We start from the raw sequence: 22,910 nt of genomic DNA, 5'->3' as shown, positions 1-22,910 counted from the left end.
AGTTATTTCATATTTATGCCCCTATAGGCGTAACTTTTATTCCACGACACCCGCCCCGATAGGCGTTATATTTTTCTCCCACCGCCCCGGCTAAGCGCAGAGATGATAAAACCCAAAGAATACAGCGGTCACGCGGGAGATACCGTTCAGCTCCAAGCGTTTGCAAATCGCTCACCCCTCATTACGCATTCACACTTTCATACTGGATTTTGGCGTTCCATAGCATAAAAACTTAAATTTGGCCGTCCCGTACCATAGTGTGAACCTGGGGAGGCTTCACCGATCGATCACAGGACAGCGGATCGGTCGGCAGCTTAGATAATTACGAAGGCAAGAAAATGCTGCATTGTTTTGTTGTTTTGTTTTTTTTTTTAAATGGCAAGAGGTCAAACCACCATACCCTGGTAGAAATACTGCCCCCCGGTGGTGTCACGGCATCTTGTTTGACCAGCAGCAGCGCACGCTACTTATGGGTAGAGATGTGTGCAATCCTTTTGCCAATGCGCGAACTAGGCGAAATTTGCCATTTTTCAGCAAAGAATGGGCGACCTCGTCAGAATTTGCCAGCGATTCGCCAATATACTCATTTGCTAAATTCCTTCAAATTGCTCGATTCGCCGGCGAAATGCTTTGAATTCAGTTGATTCGGTACAGGCGCAGACCATGAATATGGCGCACACGCCATTTTTCTTGCACGGTTTAAAATGACAGCTTACTATTTTTGGGACATTATTATGCTTTAGAGGCTCGGGCGAAACGCTTTACAGGGGAACAAATTTGGGGGGACAACCCGCTGCAGTTTGGACAGTTTCGCACTCGTGGGTACAGTAGTATTTTTTTTCTATATTAAGTATTAGAGAGGTAAGCACTGAAGCAAAGGGTGGCCAACTCCAGTCCTCAAGGGCCACCAACAGGTCAGGTTTTCAGGATATCCCTGCTTCAGCACAGTGGGCTCAATCCGTTCGGAAGATGGGATATCCTGAAAACCTGACCTGTTGGGGTCTCTTAAGGACTGGAGTTGGCCGTCCCCGTACTTATGGGGTATCTAATGTGCCCTTCCGCTGCCCTTTGTGACCAAGTAATATGATGTAATGGTGAGATTGGTACATAGATAACTCAAGTGTATTTTTTCTGTGCTACCTCATCAACCATGCAGCTGGTTTTATGTATCATTGTACACATGTGAGAAGCTTACAGTATATCTGCTGCATTTGGAGTATTAATGAAGAAGTGGATTTCCTATCAATTACTCAGCTACTGCTATGCACCGCGCGAGCGGTGAAAGGGTTAAGTGCCTAGCATGAAGACATTCCTTTTATTTAGGCAGCTGTCTTCCATCCTTGCAGGAACTCCACGTATTGTATGAAGGTGTCAATGTCCCTGACAGTGGCTGAAAATGAATTGGGCCTTTGTTACCACAGCAGAATTCGATATCTGGAGAAAGCAGAAGTCACTAAAAGGAAAGAGATATCATGCCCTGATATTGAAGATTATAAAACGCCAAATGAAGACCCGGAGGTAGTGTGGTACAAGGTAATATGGCACGGGGGTGTTTGATGCTTATGTAATGTAAGGGTTCTCAACTCCAGTCTTCAAGCCACCCCCACCAACAGGTCAGGTTTTCAGTATATCCCTGCTTCAGCACAGGTGGCTCAATCAGAGGCTCAGTCGCAGACTGAGCCTCTGATTGAGCTACCTGTGTTCCAGGATTGAGACACCTGTGCTGAAGCAGGGACTGATTGAACAACTTGTGCTGAAGCAGGGAATGATTGAGCCACTTGTACTGAAGCAGGAATAGCCTAAAGACCTGACCTGTTGGGGGGGGCTCTGGAGGACTGGAGTCGAGAACCCCTGATGTAATGTGTTCTTTGGTAAAAGATGGCTATTACTTACTAAGCCATAAGACACCTTAAGTGAATGATCTGTAAAGTGTCTTATGGCTTAGCATCGCTTAGTAAGTATGGCCCATTTTACTTGTACAACTCAATGTATCTGGCACTCTGGGTATTAAAGAAACGCAACATGTTGACACTGTGGATTTTCTATATAGGGAGGGGAAGACTTATGGGGAGGTATGTTTGCCACTATGGAGTTTAGCAACCTTAAACATGTAGGCATTATTATTCACATGTACTGCAAGGTAACCCCGCTGAGAAAGTACCTTCGTTAGGATGGCAAAAATGCTACAGGATGGTTACGAAGGAGGCTGTAGCATGATTTAGCAGGAAACATACATAGGATAAAGGTGTGGCTGTGAAACATGAGTGAACATGAACACCTGTCCACTGGAAATTAGGCGACCCTTAAATGGATAGAGTTTCTACACAGCTCTACGAATGCTTATGTAATGCCGGAAGTCCTGAAGCAATAGTCACCCAGGTGAACTAAAATGAGCACCTGAAGGTCCTTGTCAGTATATACCAGGTGGGATCAACTCCAGTCCTCAAGCCCCCCCCCAACGGGCCAGGTTTTATGGATAGCCCTGCTTCAACACAGATGGCTCAATCCTTCCCTGCTTCAGTAAGAGGTGGCTCAATCAGAGGCTCCTGTGCTGAAGCTGGGATATCCTGAAAACCTGACCTTTTGGGGAGGAAGGGGGGTTGGGACTGGAGTTGGGCACCCCTGGTATACACCAAGGCTCTGCCAATGGCTTTTAACAGAGTGCTTTCACGGATGTTTTCCTGGGAACCGAAACATCGCACTTTAATGGTCAACTAATAAACGTTATATATTAACTTGCTGCCTGTATTGTGCACAGTTAATCTGCGGGGAACACTGCCAACAACAGGCCATATGCATCTGCATATGCAGAAATAACAGACTTCATTGGAACACAAGGCTGGAGTGCAAATCCAAGTGCAGCTGTGTTATTGATGGTCCATGTACAGAAAACGGTTAGACACAGCTGCAGAGAGAATTTTTAGCATCTCCGTATGAATTATAAGAGACATTGTTGCATTTAAGCATTAAGCACCAGAGAGAGGTCGGGGGGAAAAAAACCAAGTGATAAAATCTGGCAGGCATGTGCTGTACAGCACGGCGTCTCACGTGGTAACGTTTCTAAATATGAGTTCTGCAGACACATGGTGTGTTGTGTCCCAGTGAATCTAATTCCCATATTGTAAGAAGTGAAAGGGTGTGGGATACTGATTTTTAAATGAGTGAATGTGACATTGAGCAATAGAACAGAGTTAGCAGGTGCGTGACTCAGCCATGGAAATGTAAGTAAAACAATCTGGAATGGAACCTGAGAGACCTGTTTCCACAATTCAAAACCCGCACAATGGGTAACTCGCCACATAATGAATTGCTCTTCGGTCTTTGAAGAGAACGCATGAATCTGGCAGCATGTCAGCCAGCCCAGATAATGCCCCATCCAAGTATTGCCAGTCTCAATCCAATTATACCTCCTGCTACTCTTAGAACTTGTATTTATGATGGTGCTGTGCACCCGCCACTTTCTTGGGATACTGAAACATGTACGAAAAAAAATCTTTCTCAATACTACAGTACCTTCCTTTAACTCCTGCCCGCACTCAGCTGGCATCTTTTCCTTAGAACGGTGGTAACGAAGGTTGATTTTACTATTTCACTTTGCCAAGAAGTGGTTTGGGGTCTGAATGCTATATATCTTTGTGTAGCTGTCATGTATGATAAAGGGAGAGGGGGGATGAGTGATGGATTAGAATGATAGGAGCTGATCATGGCGGGTGATGATGCATTCTCACTTCTAAAGTACAGGATGGCATTTTATTCCAAATCTACGGGCCCTTTTCTTTCTTTCTGATTTTCTTTTCCTTTCTTCCTTGTTTTTATTTGTTTCGTACATTAAGCACAATGGAGTGAAATTGATGCGTTTTTCTTATGCAAACTGGAATGATAGATTGCTGCGGTGTGGTACCCATTAGATGCACTCAAGTGTAATTAAGTTTAAATTAGGAGTCCCTTAATAATGGTTAAGTGACAGAGATTATTAAGAGGAGGTCCCTGGAACCAAAAATGGAATCTACCTAGAACCTGAAGGCATTCCCCCCCTTAGTCGGATAATCAGATGTGGGTACAAGACTAATGTACCCATCAAGTAGAATGAACACTGGACAGATCAACACAAATCTAACTGCTGAGACACCAGCTAGACACTGCAATGAAAGTTATTCACCTCAAATGTGCACGCAATGTCTTGTATATAATGTATACCCTGCTCATTATGTAACTGTATTTGTAAACATGTATTATTTGTCTTAACTCTGTGCCCAGGACATACTTGAAAACGAGAGGTAACTCTCAATGTATTACTTCCTGGTAACACATTTTATAAATAAATAATGTTCATATTGTATTGAAAATTGTAAATGACAACTAAAAATACTAAAGCTCAACCCTGTTATAACCCGATCCGTTACCACGCGATGTAAGCGCGGCTCCCAATTTCTGTATTTATGAATACTTTACAACACGATTGTTGGTATCTTAAATACTTTATTGTACAATGCATGCAATTGTACATTATTTCTAACGCGATCCGCTTATAGCGCGATGTGATTCTTTGGACCCCAAGCACAGCCATATATGGGGGTTGAGCTGTACTTGTGAGCACAAATTGTAAATACTATACAATGCGATCCCAAGCATAAAACACAACTAAATGATTATATAGTTCGCACATCCTTATAATTGTTGAAATAAATAAAAATGATAAAAGATGGATACAATTACAGAAAACCGTAATGTACAAACGTAAGGAATGGTGGGAATGTTGGGAGTCGGCTAGAACAGGGGTAGCCAACTCCAGTCCTCAAGAGCTACCAACAGGCCAGGCTTTCAGGATATCCCTGCTTCAGCACAGGTGGCTCAATCAGTGGCTCAGTTAACTGAGCCACTGATTGAGCCACCTGTGCTGAAGCAGGGATATCCTGAAAAGCTGACCTGTTGGTAGCTCTTGAGGACTGAGTTGGCTACCCCTCGGCTAGAATATGCAGAGAATTCCATTCTGAGAGTATTTTACAAATGAACGAACACTCAATGATTCTCTCATTCTTTTCATCACCATAATTGGGATGGGTTAAACACTGCACACGAGGTTTGGCCAGTATTTTCCTGGGTTTATTTTTACCCTCATCTGCATTGCCTGAAAGGCATTTGAACATGACATTTAAAAGCCCCTTTCAAACACATTTCCTATGTAATTAAACATATCTTATCGTTTTGTTCTAGGAATCTCGCTTGTCTATCAGCCTAACAAATCTCTGTAGAAAATTGATATTTAAGTCTTATTGTTTTGTGAATTCATGATGCTGCTGTGACAATTACTTTAAAAATAACAGAAAAAAGGAGAGGAGACAAGCTGAGTAACGCATGCATTTCCATGTACTAAATGCCCTTTCTGATTGTGCTTTCTGCGTAGGAATGCAAACCAAAGCAGTGGAGAAGCCTCATTATACAGAAGGGAAATAGCCTTTTAATACAAGAAGTTAGAAAAGAAGACAGGGGAAATTATACTTGTGAACTTAAGTATGAAGGCAGGTCAATTAAACGGACAATCCAGCTAAAAGTAACAGGTAAGATCCTTGGAATTAAAGTACATTTGTTTTCATGTGTCTGTGGAACAGTGCAAGAGGTAACAGGACATTCAGATATATGAATTTGAACCTCTTAAGTCAGGGGTGCACAAAATGGGGGGGGGGGCACAAGATTTTTTTTGGGGGTGTGCGGCGGTTACAGAGGCCCCGCACTCTTCCCCAAAGCGTTTCAATTAAATGGCGGGGAGCGTGCGAGTCGTCTATTACTTACTTACCCTGGCTTGGGCGACGCGTCTCCTTTGCAACGCACGTCAAATGATGCTGCTGGGTCATTTAATGCCAGTTCCTAGATAAGGGGGGGGGGTGAGCCCTGGGCTGAGCAGGCAGTGGGGTGCAGCGCAGAAAGTTTGCACACCCCTGTCTTAAGTTGTCCTCACGTCATCATGTTTTGGGTTTCCGTATGGATGACATTTCCAATAAGGATGGGTGGGATCGGGGTCGAAATCTACAAATGTTCAAATAAAAGCAGCAATACGAAACACAACACAAGGATTATTGGGGTTTTTTTGTTTTTTTTTTAAACAAACTGGACACATTTTTGTTTTGCAAACGGATAATTGTAAACATAGGCACGGGAAATAATGGAAAGAGTTTCCGTAAATGTAGAAAAACATTTCTTATTTGGGGATATTGTTGCCATTATTTTTTTTACAAATCCAAAACCCAAAACGGATCACGTTCCCAGGCCAACCAAACTAAAACCAAAAAGAGGAAAAGGTTGTAGAACCCAAACCGGAACGCCAGTGGAAGTGGCCAGCCTTGGTTATCTATTGAAAATAAAAATACAGGCAATCTTAATTGGAGATGGGTGAATTTTTGGGGTGGATTCGGATCGACCATTTCCTTTGGTCCACAGATTTCCGCGAATCAATCTCAAAAAGGGCAATTCGTCTTTTTCGGATTTTTTTTTTTTTTTTTTTTTTACCACCGACATTCTAATCGGCGAATTCCGTAATGCGCTGGTGGATTTAAAAAAATCTGCGAATCAGATTATTAAAATTCACCAGCGGATTGCGGAATCAGGAGACGGGAAATCGCCGGTGGACATAGCAAATGCTATGTTCCGCTTTTTGGCGATTCACGGTTTCCGCCAGCGGCCTGGAACGGAAGCCGCCAGATGAGTGGGGCCCTACCGTATTTCGTGGCAAGCAACATTGTACATAGTATCTTTACAGAAGGATGAGCTGACAATCTATGTTTTCGGTGTCTGACGCACAGGGAGATGAAGTGACTTACTCAAGCTCACAAGGATAAAGTGACTTACTCAAGCTCACAAGGATAAAGTGACTTACTCAAACTCACAAGGATAAAGTGACTTACTCAAACTCACAAGAATAAAGTGACTTACTCAAACTCACAAGAATAAAGTGACTTACTCAAACTCACAAGAATAAAGTGACTTACTCAAACTCACAAGGATAAAGTGACTTACTCAAACTCACAAGGATAAAGTGACTTACTCAAACTCACAAGGATAAAGTGACTTACTCAAGGTCACCGTGAATTGAACCTAACTCGGTGTCATTGTTTTCAGAGTCAGTGGGGCCTATTTTAGTAGCTCCGACGTTGTCACTGCCAAACTGTGCGGTTTGGCATGTCTAGAAGTACAGGAATGAAATGTGAGAACAAACCCTATTCTGTATTACAAATCACATCTTCTAAACCGCAACTATAAAAAGTGACAAACCGCCCGGGTTTACAGCCAAACCGCCCAGATTGTACTTGCTTTAGAAGCAGAATAACCTGAAGTGGTGCCAACTCCATCCCCAGTCTGACTTATGCGTTTTGCTCTCTTAGCCAACCCCATATTTCGGGCTCTGGATGTTAGTCGCAATACCAATCTCGCCCCCCTTAAGGTGGCATTAAAAAAATGCGAGTTTTTAGAAGCGGTTTGCATAACGGAGCTACGAGAATACCAGTTTTTGTCAAAAAAATTGAGTTTGAGGCTTTTTTTTGACAAATTGATCAGATTGGCAGATCCGGAGTGAAACTGCTTCTAAAAAAGCCTTTTAGACACAGATTGGACATGCGAGAATGGCTTAAAGAATAGCATAGCATGCCCATCCCATCGGAAAGGGCACTCTAGAAGGGGTTTCACACTTCGAAGCTGCGGTACGAGAATAAGCCCCAGTGTCTTTACTGACTGAGTCCCTCCATCAGCCCTTAATAAACATCAGCTGGCCCTATATACTCTGATAGTGGTGTTAGTTATGTGAATAGCTTAGACCAGTTTGAGAATAGTTTCTCAACCAGAGTGCGCTGTCACCCAGGGGTGCCTCCAGACTGACCTTGAGTGGGCTCTGTGGAAAAATGAATTACAATATTATTTTAGTGTATGAACCCGGAAGCTGTCACGTTTTTTCTGTCAAACTGGCAACAAGGGAATTTATTGCTAATAAAAATGTTTGCATTTAATTTAAAATAGTAGAAAACCTGATTTTTTTAAAATGACATTTGGTCCAGATTAAGTGAGTTCTTCGGTATTAGGTGATACTGTTTTTATTTGGAGTAACAATTGATATTATGACAAGCTTTCAAGAGTTCTCTCTCTTTCTTGGGTCAGCGATGCTGATTTACAGATTCCAGGATTTTAACACAGATGTAAAGATCAAGATAACAATTTAAGGCATTTTTACATCTGTGTTAAACACCTGAAATCTCTGTAGATCAGGATAGTGACTTGTGGGAGAGAGAGAACTCTTGAAAGCTTGTCTTATAATATCTATTGTTAGTCCAAATAAAGGTCTCATCTAATACTGAAGTACTCATTTACTCTGCACTATCACAACTGGACTAACACGGCTATTTCTACTTAATTCAAAATTACATTTAAACAGTAATTATTTTGGGTCTAACATTATACGGGAAATATATACTTCTGTTCAGTTTCTACCCAGTTTTATTGGAACTTTAATAAATCAAACAATTGATAAGATTATGGGGTTACTCAAAAATTAAGAAACACTGTCTTAGACAAGTAAAATCATCAATATTGGATTACCCCTTTGTAGTTAACTTTTCTGAATATATGAGTATCTCTATATCTATCTATAGTGTATTTTCCAAGAAAATAGTCAGATTTTGGCAGTTACATAATACCACATTTTGCGCAAATGGTTTTAGTTCCTGTTTATTCTTATCACTGTGTTGTGTTCTTTCCATTGCCCCGCAACAAAAGTGTTAGAACGTTCTTCAAAACTTGCAATTTGAACGGGTACTTTAATCACTATTCAATTCTAAAAACGACATGCTGTTCGTCCAAAACTCTTGATTAATGCGCATTCGGCATATTTGGCGCCCTCGAAAACAGCAAGTGAGTCAACACCAAATTTGTTTTGGATTGGTTCATCCGTTTCTGATGTTTTAGATTCCAACTATAGAATAACAAAAGTTCATATGTATTTAAGTGTGTTGTTCAACGGTGCAAACACATCAGGTTTATTAGATTTAGTTCAGGACAAGTAACAATGATTGACTGAGAGAAGTCAGTATATTGGTTAAACGGAAGAATTCCTCTCCACTTATTATTTGACACTACATTTAACACAATTACAGCTTTCATTGGCTCTGGATCCGCAGCTCGGAGCAAAGAATTACTAAACAAAAATCAAGCCAAAATTGATATTACAGATTAGCTTTATCTACTGTACCATGACTTACTGAACATCAAACATGGTCAATTTAGTCAAATAGTATAATAAAAACCTATTTCGCTTGATAATTTGGGCAGATGTTTTGCTTATATGTTGTTCTATTTTTATTATTATTATTAAATTGGATCATATTTTTTTTTTTTCATTTTTCCCTCCACCTGAGCTGAATTTCTGTTTTTCTCTTGATTGATAAGATTTTTGCATAGATGTAAATATACAGTACTTTAATTGAGCCTAAGCTGGTTTCCTATTTGGAATGTGTCAATTGAATGTGCGGAATCATGTTTGTTTGCAGACTACCTAAAATCAATGAATCAATTCTTTTCTTTGCCCGTTTATAAAACGCTTCACTACGTGCTTGTATGTTACGCTTCACACAGAGAGAATAAAAACCTCTCTCCTACTGTATAAATTCCTAAAATAAATGTGCTTTTTTTATAGTAGAACTGGAAATGAAATGGCATATTGGAGAGTATAGAAAAGAAAAGTAAATATATGATGAGACTTCTGCTTTGATTTCAACCCTATCCTTAGGAGTTCACAGCCATATGTTGGGGAGATCAATACCCTATATAAATATGTAGTACTGGGGTGGCGCTACATTTTTTGGGGGGCGCGGTGCTTACGGAGGCCCCACGCTCTTCCCCAAAACATTTAAATAATGTAAGTCCCTTACCTCATCTCTGGCGGCTTCTGGCGACACATCGCCGTGGCAATGTGGTGTCAAATGACACCGTGGGGTCACATGACATTGTGACATCAGCAAATAACAGATAAAAGGTAAGGGGGGGGGCGTAAGCAGGGGGGGGAGAGTAGACGGGGGGCGCAGAGAAAAAAGTTTGCAAACCCCTGCTGTAGTATTCATATGGGCTTGTTAAGTCATTGGTTATTTCTAACAAGTGAGGTTACCCAAGGACAGAGTTGACAACCACTGCAATTGAGAATGTTCAGCTTTCAACTACAGCTGCAAACTGTGATGTGGAGCCTTCAGATAGTGGAGCTATCTGTGAGCTTTTAACTTTCTTACAAAAATTTAACTTGATACAAATATGAAAAAGCATCCGGCTATTTCCGCTGTGTGCGCATAGCAAAAAGTCATTACGGGTAAAAGGTTCCAATCAGATTTTGTCTTTGACAGCAAGAAAATGTGTTGACGCGGAATCCGCTCTGAAACATCAAGTCATTTCTCAATTCATCAATCTTACTTTAATGCAATGTGTCATTTGTTCAAATAGCAACTGAGATATTGTAACATGAGCAAATCTAAAAAAAAACATATTCTCAGAATTACTAGGTGATTATGTGAATTATGCTACAAACTTGTACTGAGCACTAGATGCAGAACATATGTTTCAAATACTCTATTAATGTTACATCTATTAATAGCAGTGACGGATTGTTGCATGTTCTGATTTGCTTGGTATAATAGAAAAAAATGTTAAACAAACAAACACTTTGAACATACAATGGTCACATTACCTATTCCCATTAAAATCTGGTGCGGAGATGACACTTTATTTTACCTGACAAATTCAGGACCTACTTCTTCATTAAAACTCATCTCTTAAAAGAAGCATCCCAATAGCCTGGCCTCATGACTCCTGTCCCACACCCGCAGTCACTCCTTGCAAGCATTGTATCCAAGCACTGCCATCTACTGCACTTATTCCCTCGCCTGCTGTCTCTGTAAGGCTGAGCTCATAGTGCTGGCTACATTGACGGCGAAGCGATCGTCACCCGTCGCGTCGCAAAAGTTGTAATTCCGGTTTTGCGATGTCGCTGGCTGCAAGGGGCGGTGACGCCATGTAGAGGCTATGTGATTGGCTTATTGCAGTCACGTGGTGCAGCCGTCGCGGTAAATATCAAAATCTATTGATTTCAGCGATTATGGTCGCGTCGTCGTGCTCGTACCCACTACAGGCGCACGCAACGGATTACATCTACTTGTTTTGACGCGGCGCACAGTGTAGCCGGCACTATAAGCACGGCCTAAGTCTCCCATTGTACCACTTAGATTGTAAGCTCTCCGGGGCAGGGATTTCCTTTCCTATTGTCTGACTTTGTTGCGCTTTTTGAATTAATTCCATGTACTGCTTTGTCTTTGTAAAGCGCTAAGTACACTGTAGGTGCTATATAATGAATGATATACATACATCTACCATATTACTAACACAAGAACATATACATGTGTTCAGATACCTTTTATTTCTGGTATAATTTGCAGAACTCTGGACACACAAACATTGGCCAAGGGCAAAAACAACCTGATACATTGATGCCTTATGGCTTCATACAGTACATTCCAAGTATGACCAATATGTGCTACATTGCAATGTTCATTGCTACTATTACCTGTATCTGAGGTTGTAACAATGAATATTCCCAGTGCTAGTTACAGCTGGGAATATAAGCAAGTTGATGTTTACAAGAGCCCTGCATGTGACCATTGGAATAATTATGCTGCCACCACCACATATATTTCGTAAATTGAGCCATTAACAAATCATGTTTTATAATCCAACATAAATTGACCCCGTTAACCCTGCTGGGTCCTCCACTGTATTGCTCCGTAAAGACCCTTCAGCAAATAACCAATAAACAGTTCACAAAATAGATCTAATAAGCGCAGCGCCAAAAACTATTTTCCAATCCAATGGATAACAACTGACTTAATGTTGGGCCAGTTAGTGTTATAATTAGAAGAGGCAGGGCAAAGATCAACAAAGATTGCTAATTCATTATTTTATGTAATCATAATTTATGTTTTCAATAAGCGGGTGACAGGTACCCATTAAATATAATTGTCCTTCCAAACAATAGTGCAGTAAAGTAAAGACGTGTATAAAATGGCATGCTAATTACATTTCCACTACATAAATTATCTAAAATTACATTCAACATGTATTAGCAGAATTGAGAATATAAAAACAACACGAGCTGGGAGTGGTATCATTTTCTCTGGAGGTAAGAGTACATTCTCAACATCCAGACCCCCACCTTAAGAACAAGCAGAATTAGATCCCTTATTCCTTATCAGATTTTTGTCGTCACGCTGTGATATTTGTAAAACAACTGTGTAGTTTGGCAGTTTGGGCTCTGAAGTTTAGCAGTGTAGTATTTTATTGGAAGGTCAGAGGGAAGACGGAAACCTTGTAACAATTTAGTTTATAATGCTAATGTTTTTGGTGCACCCAGGGGGAGAGTCGCTGACCTCTGATATGGGCGATCACACCGTAATTCTGCGTTTACTGCCATGCTATTCCAATCATACAGGGTGCAGCTAAATAAAGAGATATTCAGTTTAGAAGGATATATAGTTGCCATTGAGATATTCAGTTTAGAAGGATATATAGTTGCCATTCTGAAGTGGTTAAAATCACCACTCGCATTAATAGCAAAGAAGGGTATGATACCTTTTATTGGACCAACAAGTAGTTGATATGTTATAAGATTTCCAACCTCTCAGGGTTCTTCATCAGGCCGTGCCCTGATTGAGCCACCTCTGCTGAAGCAGGGATATCCCAAAAACCTGACCTGCTGGGGGCCTTGAGGGCTGGAGTTGAGCACCCCTGGTTTGATATAAAGACAGAGACATCCAGCACAAAAATGAAAGTTTTATATTTTAGAAGGGCTGACTTTTCAGATATGGGAAATTATTGAAGGGATTTTTTTGGCAGGGTGGGAGTATTTATTTTGCATGGTGGGGGTATTTGGCAGGGTGTGAGTATTTATTTGATGGGGTGGGGGTATTTATTTGGCGGGGTGGGGGTATTTTTGTTGAGTGCAAGAGCAGTGGAAAAAACTACAAGATGCAATGCTAAAAGCAACAGACCTGTGTGTCAGGCAGGCCAGTAAAAATACAAGGAAAAGAAGCCTCATCTGGTTCTCAACGGAGGTGGCAGGTAATGTAACAGCTAAAAAGACAACGTTTAGGAAATAGAAGCAGACAGAGGGAGGAGGATAGAGAACTATGGGGCCTATGCAGAGAGCAGCGCTATTTCGAAATTCGCCATTTTTTGGAGAAAATCGCGCAGAAAGCAGCAGAAAATGGCGAGTTCCGAAAAACGCGCCAATTTTTCTTTTCTAGTTATAAAACTCGCCTCGCGGCTGGCGAGAACCTCAATCTCGCCAGTTTTAAAAATATCCGTACGCAGAGAGGCGCGAACGGCATCTAGCGGCTGTTCGCGCCAATAAAATGGCGCGATTGTCTCAGTTTTAACTCGCTAGAAAAAACTGCCGCTCGCGGCCATTGCAAAGGGAAAAAAAAAGCCGCGAATTTGTTTTAACACATTTCTGAAGCGCGCATCTCGCCAATTTAAACTCGCCACACGCATCCATGTTAAACATAGCAGAATTCGCACTTTTCTGCATATGGAGATTAAAACTCTCCAAAAAAGCTACTTTTTAATAAATTCGCCAATTTTAAAATTCGCTGCTCTCTGCATAGGCCCCTATATCTGGTTAGGCAGAATGAGGTCATGCAAATAATGAGATGAGCAAAGGCCAAAGCAGAAGAATAAAATAGCTCAGTCGGTAAAGAAGAGAGCCATCACCTTTTTAGATACAGAAGTGAAAGGAGAAAAACAAAAGCAGGAAGAGTAAGACTAATAGTAAGACAGAACGGAACAGTCTTGTTGAGGGAGACAAAGGTATAGCAGACCACCTAAATAATTATCTATGGCTTCGCAGGTGAAGGAAAAGGACCACAGCTGGGTAGCAGAACTATATATAGAAAGGAGGTGGACACAGGTCCATTTAGCGAAGAGGTCCACTTTTGGTTGTCCAAGTGGTTCTTGTGTGCTGTCAAATTCTATGTTTCTATGTTAAATATATGAGCATACACTGAGTCCTAACATGGCAGTAAAGGTTTGAAATAAATAGTCCAAAAGACTTTAAATAATGACTACCCCTGCTGAACAAATCCATGAATCAGTCAGACATAGGTATCTTGGGGATGGTATTACAGATTAAATGGTGAAGACCCATTGACCCATATAGCGCCTGGAGTCAGGCCCAGTTCCTGGCTGTAAAATGAATGGGAAAGTAGCCAGGAAACAAAGATCATGTAAGGATTTAGGATACAATAAAAATATGTTAGATTACGAAAACTTTCACTGCACACGGCGGTTTATGTATTTTACATAATTTTTTTCAACAATTATTATGTTAATGTTACATAGTTTGCACGTTGGATAGACCATTTACAGTACTATGGCAGTCAAGGTATTAAAATCAGAAGTAATGTGTTCAGCATAGACATGCAAAAATGTAGCCAGCCATTCAATGTAACAAAACAAATCTTATCTGCGTCACTTTTTGTCTTTGTTTCCTTTGAGAAAGAAAAGCTAAGCAGCAATTGTTTGAAAAAAAACTTATTTCAGGGCTCATTCACTAAACAGTGGCAAATCAGATGAAATTCATACTGTATGGTTGAAAAGATCCAGAAGCTAATAATGTAATGAGTAGAGATGTGCCAACTTAAAAAAAAAAGTTCAGACATTCGATTGAATCTATTACCCTTAAAAGTTTGGTCGAAATTGATAGTCGAAGAGAAATTAGAAATTTTTGATCAAACTTTACATTTCGCAGAGAGGCAGAGAGTTCTATTTAACTAGTCCCAAGTGACTGACTTACCTCCCCAAACCCTCCTTTATATAACACGTGGAGAGATATATAGTACCTGTGTATAATTGGGGAAACGCCTGAAATATCAGGAAAATATACTAATGTGGATCATTTGTATATACTTTGCATATCCAAATTAGTCTCTCTCTCTCTCTCTCTCTCTCTCTCTCTCTCTCTCTCGCGCGCGCAAAAAGGGTCAACAAGGTCCCGCAGCACAAAGTCATCTCACAGGGGTCAGCTTGGCATTAATGTAATCAATGTATTAATGCAGAGTGATGGTACAGTAACAGTGGTACAACTGTATCATCACTGCATTAATAAATTGATTAGAATAATGCCAGGTTGACTGCTGTGAGATTACTTCTGCATACTGCAGGACTTTGTTGTTTCTTTGACTTTATCGATGTGGTTGCGGATTCCTATCCTACAGTACAATACCTGTGCAAGCATCAAATGTCACATTTACTTATTAGCTAATAATACTACTACTACTAATAATAACTTTATTTGCATAGCGCTTTTCTCCCGATGGGACTCCATCCTCTTCACAGTTACAAAAAGGGGAAAAGAAGAAACCATTTAAGGTTATAAATGAGACCAAACACAAGGAAAGGTACAATACAGGATGGGACGGTGCAGTAGTTATTAAATGCCGGACAGGTTGTGGTTAATTAATTAAATGCCTGGGTAAGCAGGTCGGTCTTGAGCCTGTGTTTATAGATTCCCAGAGAGGGGGCCTCTTGCACAGTACGAGGCAGACTGTTCCAAAGAGTGGGAGCAGCGTGGCTAGAAGCTCGGGCGCCAAAGGAAGTCAGGGAGATTCTGGGAACTGTTAGGAGTTCTTCACCTGTAGATCGAAGTGAGTGAATGGGTGTGTAGGGAAGCTCCCTAAGATAGCTGGGAGTCAGGTCATGTAGGGCTCTGAATGCCAACAAGCCAATATTGAAATAAATTCACCATTTTACAGGGAGCCTGGGTATAGAACGCAGAACAGGTGTCATGTGGCAAGAACGGGTCTGGTTAGTTAACAACCTGACCGCAGCATTCTGCTCCAGCCGCAGGCGGCACAGCTCTTTTTCTGGAAGACCCAGGTAGAGTGCTTTGCAGTAGCCCAGACGTGAGGACACCAAGGCATGGACAAGCATAGTAAGATCCTCTGGGGGGATCAAGTGCCTAATCGTGGCTATGTTCTTTAGGTGGAAGAATGAAGATTTGATCACGGCTGACACCTGATGTTTAAGGGTCAAGTCACAGTCAAGGACAACACCAAGATTCCGCACATGGACAGCGTTTAGCAGCTGGGAGCCTCCAAGCTTAAGGCCAGTGTGTTGACCTAGCTGCAGTCTTGTTGTCTTCCGAGAGTGAGCATCCATCATCTAGTTGAAGCGTGCCCACTACCACCATCTTTTTTACTGTTTGCAAAAAGGGGGTCACTTTTGCCATATTCAAAAAAGTAGGCCAAAAAGTTTGCAAAAGTTTGCACATCTCTAGAAATGAGCAAAGTAATTTGGCGAGATCAAGCACTGAACAACATCTTACGCCATTGGTTCCAAATCAGTCGTGAGCTTTTCACAAGAACAGAAGTTTGAGTGAATTCAAATGGTGTGTTACTTGGACTTCACTGTCCTGAGAAACTTCCAAGACTTTTCTTCCCCTGAAGATATAAAGGGATGTGCCTTCAAACAAGGTTCTGCTTAATGGCAAGTACATGATCGTAATTAGGTCAGACCACACCACCTGAAGCAGGTAATAGAATCATGATTCTGCTGCCTAATTTTTTTTTTTTTTTAACATTTATAACATGAGCTCTATGGAGAAATGGGGGAGAAAAAAGAAACTGGATGATGAATCGTTGTAAAAATACATTGATTCGCTGCCTTTCTTAGTAAAACAACTTTTTGGGGAAAGATGGCATCTTTAATGGAATCAGAGTATTTTTGGATGCTCCTCCTGAGTTAGATTTTGATTCCACATAACCGATGAGCAGAGACTTTTAAAAAAAAATAATTGCAAAATGTTTTGTCTTTTTTTAATATACAGTTGTATTAATTCAGTAGCCCGATGGCGAGTGTACAGTCTTTTGTGTGTGTTGCTATGGAGGAAAACTAGTATAGGAGCAGCCTGAGGGTCATTAGAGACATACACTAAGTGACATTCTTGGTCTCCGGGGCAGGTACTGTAGCCAGCTGTACAGTTCTCCTGCAACCAGAGTCAATTAATAGAGCAGCAGTAATAACAAGGTTTCCTGCATGCTATCTCTGTACCTCGAGAGGAGATACACTGACTGTATTAAACCAGTGCATTTGTAAAGACTTTCACATTATCGCGTGGCAGTGATGGCAACTAAATTAACATGGAATACCAAGTTTAAGACTTACTCTACATTGGTAGAAAACAGAATAATGACCTCAATGCGCTTGACCTGGCAGGAATCGTAACGCGAATTTACGGAGATGTTGTGTAAATGTTATTAACATTCATTTCTTACCGGGGAGATATCTGCAGTAAATTATAAAGGAGTGTGGTGCGGGTCTGTCCTGCGCTAAAACGCTTCACACAAGATGATTGCAAGAGGCGAAAAGATTGGCTTTATATTTGTATTATTTGTGACATTGGGCTATTTTTAATAGCCACTCACTCGAACAGCCATTGATGAGTTTGTAGTGCTGGAGCAGCAGATACATTGAAAAATGTTCGAAAATTCTTCCGAGTTTTAAACGGTCCATCCAGAAAAGAACAAACTTTGGCCAAATATGTTTGCGCACATGTTCACGAACTGAACTGCAATAGATTTGTCCTAACACATAAGTACTGGAAGCAATGAAAAACGTCTGATTGTGGGTCGTATTTATTTATTGGATTACGCTAACCTTAGAGGCATAAGACACTCGCAAATAAGTGGCGTCTTCCAGCAGCGCAAGGTGTCTTCATACAGTAACACTTAGTTACACAAGGACCTGGATGGCTTTTGATATTGATGAATGAATGGACTGTAGATTTTACTGGGTCATTTTTTTGCGTGGATCCTTTGGATCATTTTGACTGCCCTCTTGGCGGTGAAACGCAATGCTTTTCAAAACAGCAATGCAGTCAGCATGCCTTAGTGAGGGGTGCTCAACGCCCCCCCCCCCCACCAGCAGGTCAAAGACTGAGCCTCTGATTGAGACACCGTTCTGAAGCAGGGACTGATTGAGCCAACTATTCTGAAGGAAGGACTGATTGAGCTACCGGTTCTGAAGCAGGAACTGTTTAAGCCACCGGTTCTGAAGCAGGAACTGATTAAGCCACCTATTCTGATGCAGGGACTGATTACGCCACCTGTGCTGAAGCTGGGATATCCTGAACACTTCACCTGTTGGCGGGGTAGGGGGGGGGGGGTTTGAGGACTGGAGTTGCGCACCCCTGCCTCAGTGTGTCTCAAACACTATGCATTGCCCTCTGTCTGCTCTATTGCAGGTTAAGGTTCATCATGCACAAATGCAATTGGTTAAGTGCATTTATGTGTGCGCATTTATAGTCGGGGAACAGCTATTATACCATCGTCATTGGATTTAAAGTCCAGTTCTTTCATGTGTGTAATCTCGTATTACTGATCAAAGACTATGCTGAACGTTCTTCAATACATTGTAACTTACCTAGATAGAACAATTCTGCATCTGTTTTAGCGCACAAATGTCACGTTTATTTATCCGATGTTATTACTTACATATAGCACATATATGGTAGTTCACATCAAATATATCATATGTTTTTCAAAGATATGTGTTATCTTGTTCTTCCTCCTGTCTCTAATGTTGTTTTGTTTCTGAGTCTGGTTTTATCTTTTCTGACTGATCTGACCCAGTTTGCGCACGGAACCCCTGTTCTACTCCATACTGCTCTCCCTGTGGTAGCGTTGTGTTTTCACCTTCCCCTAACTTATGCACCCCCCAAATTCTTATTCATTTCTGTTTATGTTCATAATAAAGTCAGACATCCAAAAAGGATTCTCTTTGCACAAAGTGGCAGACGAGTTTATCTGTCTGTCAAATCTCACTGAGACTAGAACAGAACAGGCTTGTAATATTATCTACTGTCCATTCCTTATCATCAGAAATAATCTTATGTAGCACTTGTCTTTATCAATCACACAAAGATGGAGTATAAATCAAAGGATATCTAACAGACTAGACTAAAATAATTCATCCAAACGAATCCCTTGTAATTTGCTCAGGAAACAATGATTGTTGAAGCAAAGATTAGGTGAAATGTGTTGGTTGAAAAAAAAAAAAATTCAATGTTTTGAGCTACTTTTTTAAGACATTAATAAATTAAATGAATTCTGCTCTTTGCTGCTAAGCAGGCACCAGCTGATTGCATTGCAATTCTTCAAGGCTCTGACATCAGAGATCTTCATATCACATTGACACTATTGATCCGCTCAGGCGTATCCTTTCAGTATTTATTTTTAGACTGAAAAGATAACCGCTTTCTTGATTGATGTACGAAACACTTGTAGTTTTTATGTCTTGTGAATCTCTTTAGTAATACGACATGATTTCCAGATCCCACCAGTCCAACAAATACGTGTAATATTTACCTGCCTGTTTTAGCCCTTCCACGGGCTGTAATTCTTCTCACTGCTATGCCAGTGCTGTAGCTATTGCAGCTGCTGCTGTCACATTTAATAAAGCCTTTGCCGAGTTTAAATATTACATTGCTACCGCAGCTCTTTCTTGGCTTGAAAAGGGGTTTTGTCATTTGCAAGGCGCCCTCTGCCTTCTCTGCTGACTGTAAGCTTTTGGCTCAAGGTGACAAAAGACCCATAATTGACACAATGTTCTCTTCTGATGTCATGAAAAGGTGAAGCATTTTAGGCTTAATTCATTGACATCACAATAAAGTCATTAACGCAATCTATAATGGCTTGTTATCCTTGTATAAACACCAATCTAAAGGCAATATTTACTTAGTCACTTCAATTACATAATTATTTATTGTGAACAAGCTACAAATATATGAATGACTAAAATTATTAATGTGTTAAGTGAAATGGCTTGTGAAGCTGAATGTAAATTTAATATTGATATCCTTAAAACGATCTCAGTGATTTTGAAAAGGGGTTTTGTCATTTGCAAGGCATAGTCTGCCTTCTCTGATGACAGGAGCGGCTCAGTGAGTAAAGACACAGACTGGCACTGAGAGTTGGACGCACGTGGAACCTGGTTCAATTCCCGGTGTTGGCTCCTTGTGACCTTTGGCAAGACACCTTATCTCCCTGTGCCTCAGGCACCAATAACATAGATTGTAAGCTCCATGGCGGCAAGGACCTGTGCCTGCAAAATGTCTCTGCAAAGCGCTACGTAAAACTAGCAGCGCTATACAAGAACAGGCTATTATTATTATGATTTGAAGAACTGAAAAAGAGAAGATAAAAGAAATGTTAGTTATGTTGTCCCCGAATCTCTAATTTGGTATTTTCTGAATGTTCTGTTTTTATTTCCTCCCAAAATGTTACAAAGAAAGACACATCTATCAAAGATTTGTTGTGATATATACATTTGTCCCACCACAGGTAGCAGTTGAATAAATAGGACAAATTCTGCATTCTTTTTCAAGAAGGTACTGTTTTTTTCTTTAGAAAACATGTTTTCATGCCAGTCCTGATATGCCAAAAGGTAGATGCCCCAAAATGATTTTTTTTATATTTAAGGCTATAACAGCCTTTGATGTTTTAAGATGAATAGGAATTTAGTATGTTTCTTAATATACACCAGGTGATAGTCAATCTAGAATTCATGTAGCCCTCGCTTTCCTAGCCCTAACATTGACAGGTATGACATATTCCCAGACTATATTTGGAAATAGACAAAGTTTTGTTGCTTTTAAACTCAAATTTACAGTTTTTGCCCAACCCCCCCCAATATCTTTGGTTTGAAACTCATAATTTCAAAATGTTGAGTTTTTAGAAAGCTCATTACTTTTCATAACCATCACATCGTTTGATGCTGGTTAAAATATTCATAATATAATTCAAGTAAACTAAATTTCCAGCTGAAGTTCTAATTCCTTGGCTAGCTGAAGCTATGTCATATATTAATACTTGGCTCGGGGCTACAGTGGAGGATGAATTGAGCATAACAAAGTATGAGGAAGACTTGTATGGAGTTGTGTGGTGGATCCACCTTTAATGACTTTGGACTCAGGAAATGTCCCCGTTCTCTCTCTGAACAGTAGTCCACCTTCTAACATTTGCAACCAAAGGACGACACTACACTGAAAATTGGAAGCAGAGGCTTTAATTATAAACACCTAAATAACCAGGGAGTAATCCGATTAACAATATTTGGAGTCAGGAAGGAATTTATTTTACTCCTTATGAAATATCATTAGATGATATTTCCTTTATTTGCCTTTTTGTTTGCCTTTCTCCGGATCAATATACTGTAAGTACGGATATAGGATAAAGTATCTGTCGTCTAAATTTAGCATACTGTATGTTGAACTTGATGGACGTATGTCTTTTTTCAACTTCATCTACTATATAACTATGTAACCATAACGAAACAATACCAACGATGACCGGCTAAGCCCACTCACATTCAAAGGGACCACAGATACCATGCCCTACAACAACTTTAGCCTCCCGCCAAAGCCTGACAGTTCCCAATTAAGGCGCCAAAAGACCCCTAAATTAAGATTAGGCCTTTCAAGATAGCCAACCCAGACAAATCTGAAGAGCATCCTCTTCCAGCCATCCAGCAGGATGCATCATAAGCCGGCCTTAACCATTCTCCACCAAGGCCTGCCAGACAACCATAATAACAACAACCACCCATAGAAAATGCCCCAGGTGTCCCAGACACAACTGCCGGTCTTCTAGTTGCCGCCGGACCCAGCTGCGGGCCTCCCTCATTGACTTTTCCAACTTTAGCTTCTGATGCTGGCACGCGCCGGGCCTCTCTGACGTCGGCAAGCACCGGAAGTTGATCTCAGCTTGCTTCCGGCGTGCACCGGCATGAGAGAGAGGCCCGGCATGCACCGGCGTCAGAAGCTCGGCGTGGGACAGTCAGTGCCAGAAGCCTGAGACTATCCCCAAGGTAAGTGTGTATTTTATATATATTTGAGGGGTGCGGGGGTTTATGTATGTATTTGAAGGGTGTTTTTATAATATATATATGTATTGGGGGGTGTTTTTTATTTGTATTTAGGGGTGTTTATATGTATTGGGGGGTAAGGGATTTGTATCTATTTGGGGTGTGGGAAGGTGTTTTGTTTGGCATTTTGTGGGGAGAATTGTGTGAGGGGGGAGGGAAAGATTGGGATAATTGACGGGGGGAGGAAAAGAGGGAGTAAGAGTGAGACCCAGGGGAGAGAAATACATGCAAGGAGGGGAGGGATTGTGACATACATGGGAAGAGGGGGCTCACAAGGTGTGAAATGGTGGGGCTCACAGGATTGTAGAGATGGAGGGGGGGGGGGGGTGGTCATGACTCTAGTCCTGGGCCACTGTCTGCGGCCCTGAAGGTGTTAAAGTGACTTTTTGGTTTGTGAAGTGAGGTACAGTAAGTAATTAATTTGTTTTGGGTTTCTGTCTCTTTTTGTTCTTGGATAGCGCTGCTTGTTTTACGTAGAGACATTTTTCCAGACACAGTCCATGCTCTGTGGAGCTTACAATCTATGTTTTTATGTGCCTGAGGCACAGGGAGATAACCAGGAATTTAACTATGTTCCCGTGTTTCACACTCAGGGCAAGTCAGTGTCTTTACTCACTGAGCTGCTCCTTCTCCATGTTGTATATGGTATTCTCAAGCATACAAAAAAAATGACTAATTGAAAGAAAATAGAGAAAAGGAACATGAATTGAGTTTACCTTGACGGGGTTAGCAGGCTTAAATCATTTTCTGATCTAAATATGCAACTAAATGACTCCTTCACTAATAAATTGAATACTTCAGTATTAGGCAATACCTTTTTTTTTATCTGGACTAACAATAGATATTAAAAGATAAGCTTTGGAGAGTTCTCTCTCTTCCTCAGGTCAGCAATCCTGATTTACAGAATATCTCATGAG

At 40.9% G+C, this 22,910-nt stretch overlaps 1 protein-coding gene across 4 annotated transcripts in view; it reads left to right on the top strand.

Annotated features, from left to right (window-relative positions):
• IL1RAPL2 (interleukin 1 receptor accessory protein like 2) overlaps positions 1 to 22,910 on the top strand; it is a 413,104-nt gene that overhangs the window by 197,758 nt on the left and 192,436 nt on the right. For all 4 annotated transcript variants that reach the window (XM_075573334.1, XM_075573336.1, XM_075573332.1 and 1 more), the window contains 2 exons: positions 1,347 to 1,533; positions 5,405 to 5,558. In XM_075573334.1, coding sequence (XP_075429449.1) covers positions 1,347 to 1,533; positions 5,405 to 5,558 — 341 coding nt within the window. The remainder of the gene's footprint in view (positions 1 to 1,346; positions 1,534 to 5,404; positions 5,559 to 22,910) is intronic.

The sequence above is a fragment of the Ascaphus truei genome, chromosome 16, assembly GCF_040206685.1.
Source record: "Ascaphus truei isolate aAscTru1 chromosome 16, aAscTru1.hap1, whole genome shotgun sequence".
NCBI classification, from domain to species: Eukaryota; Metazoa; Chordata; class Amphibia; order Anura; family Ascaphidae; genus Ascaphus; species Ascaphus truei.
The sequence above is the reverse complement of the archived record's forward strand: the minus strand, read 5'-3'. Positions and strand labels throughout refer to the sequence as shown.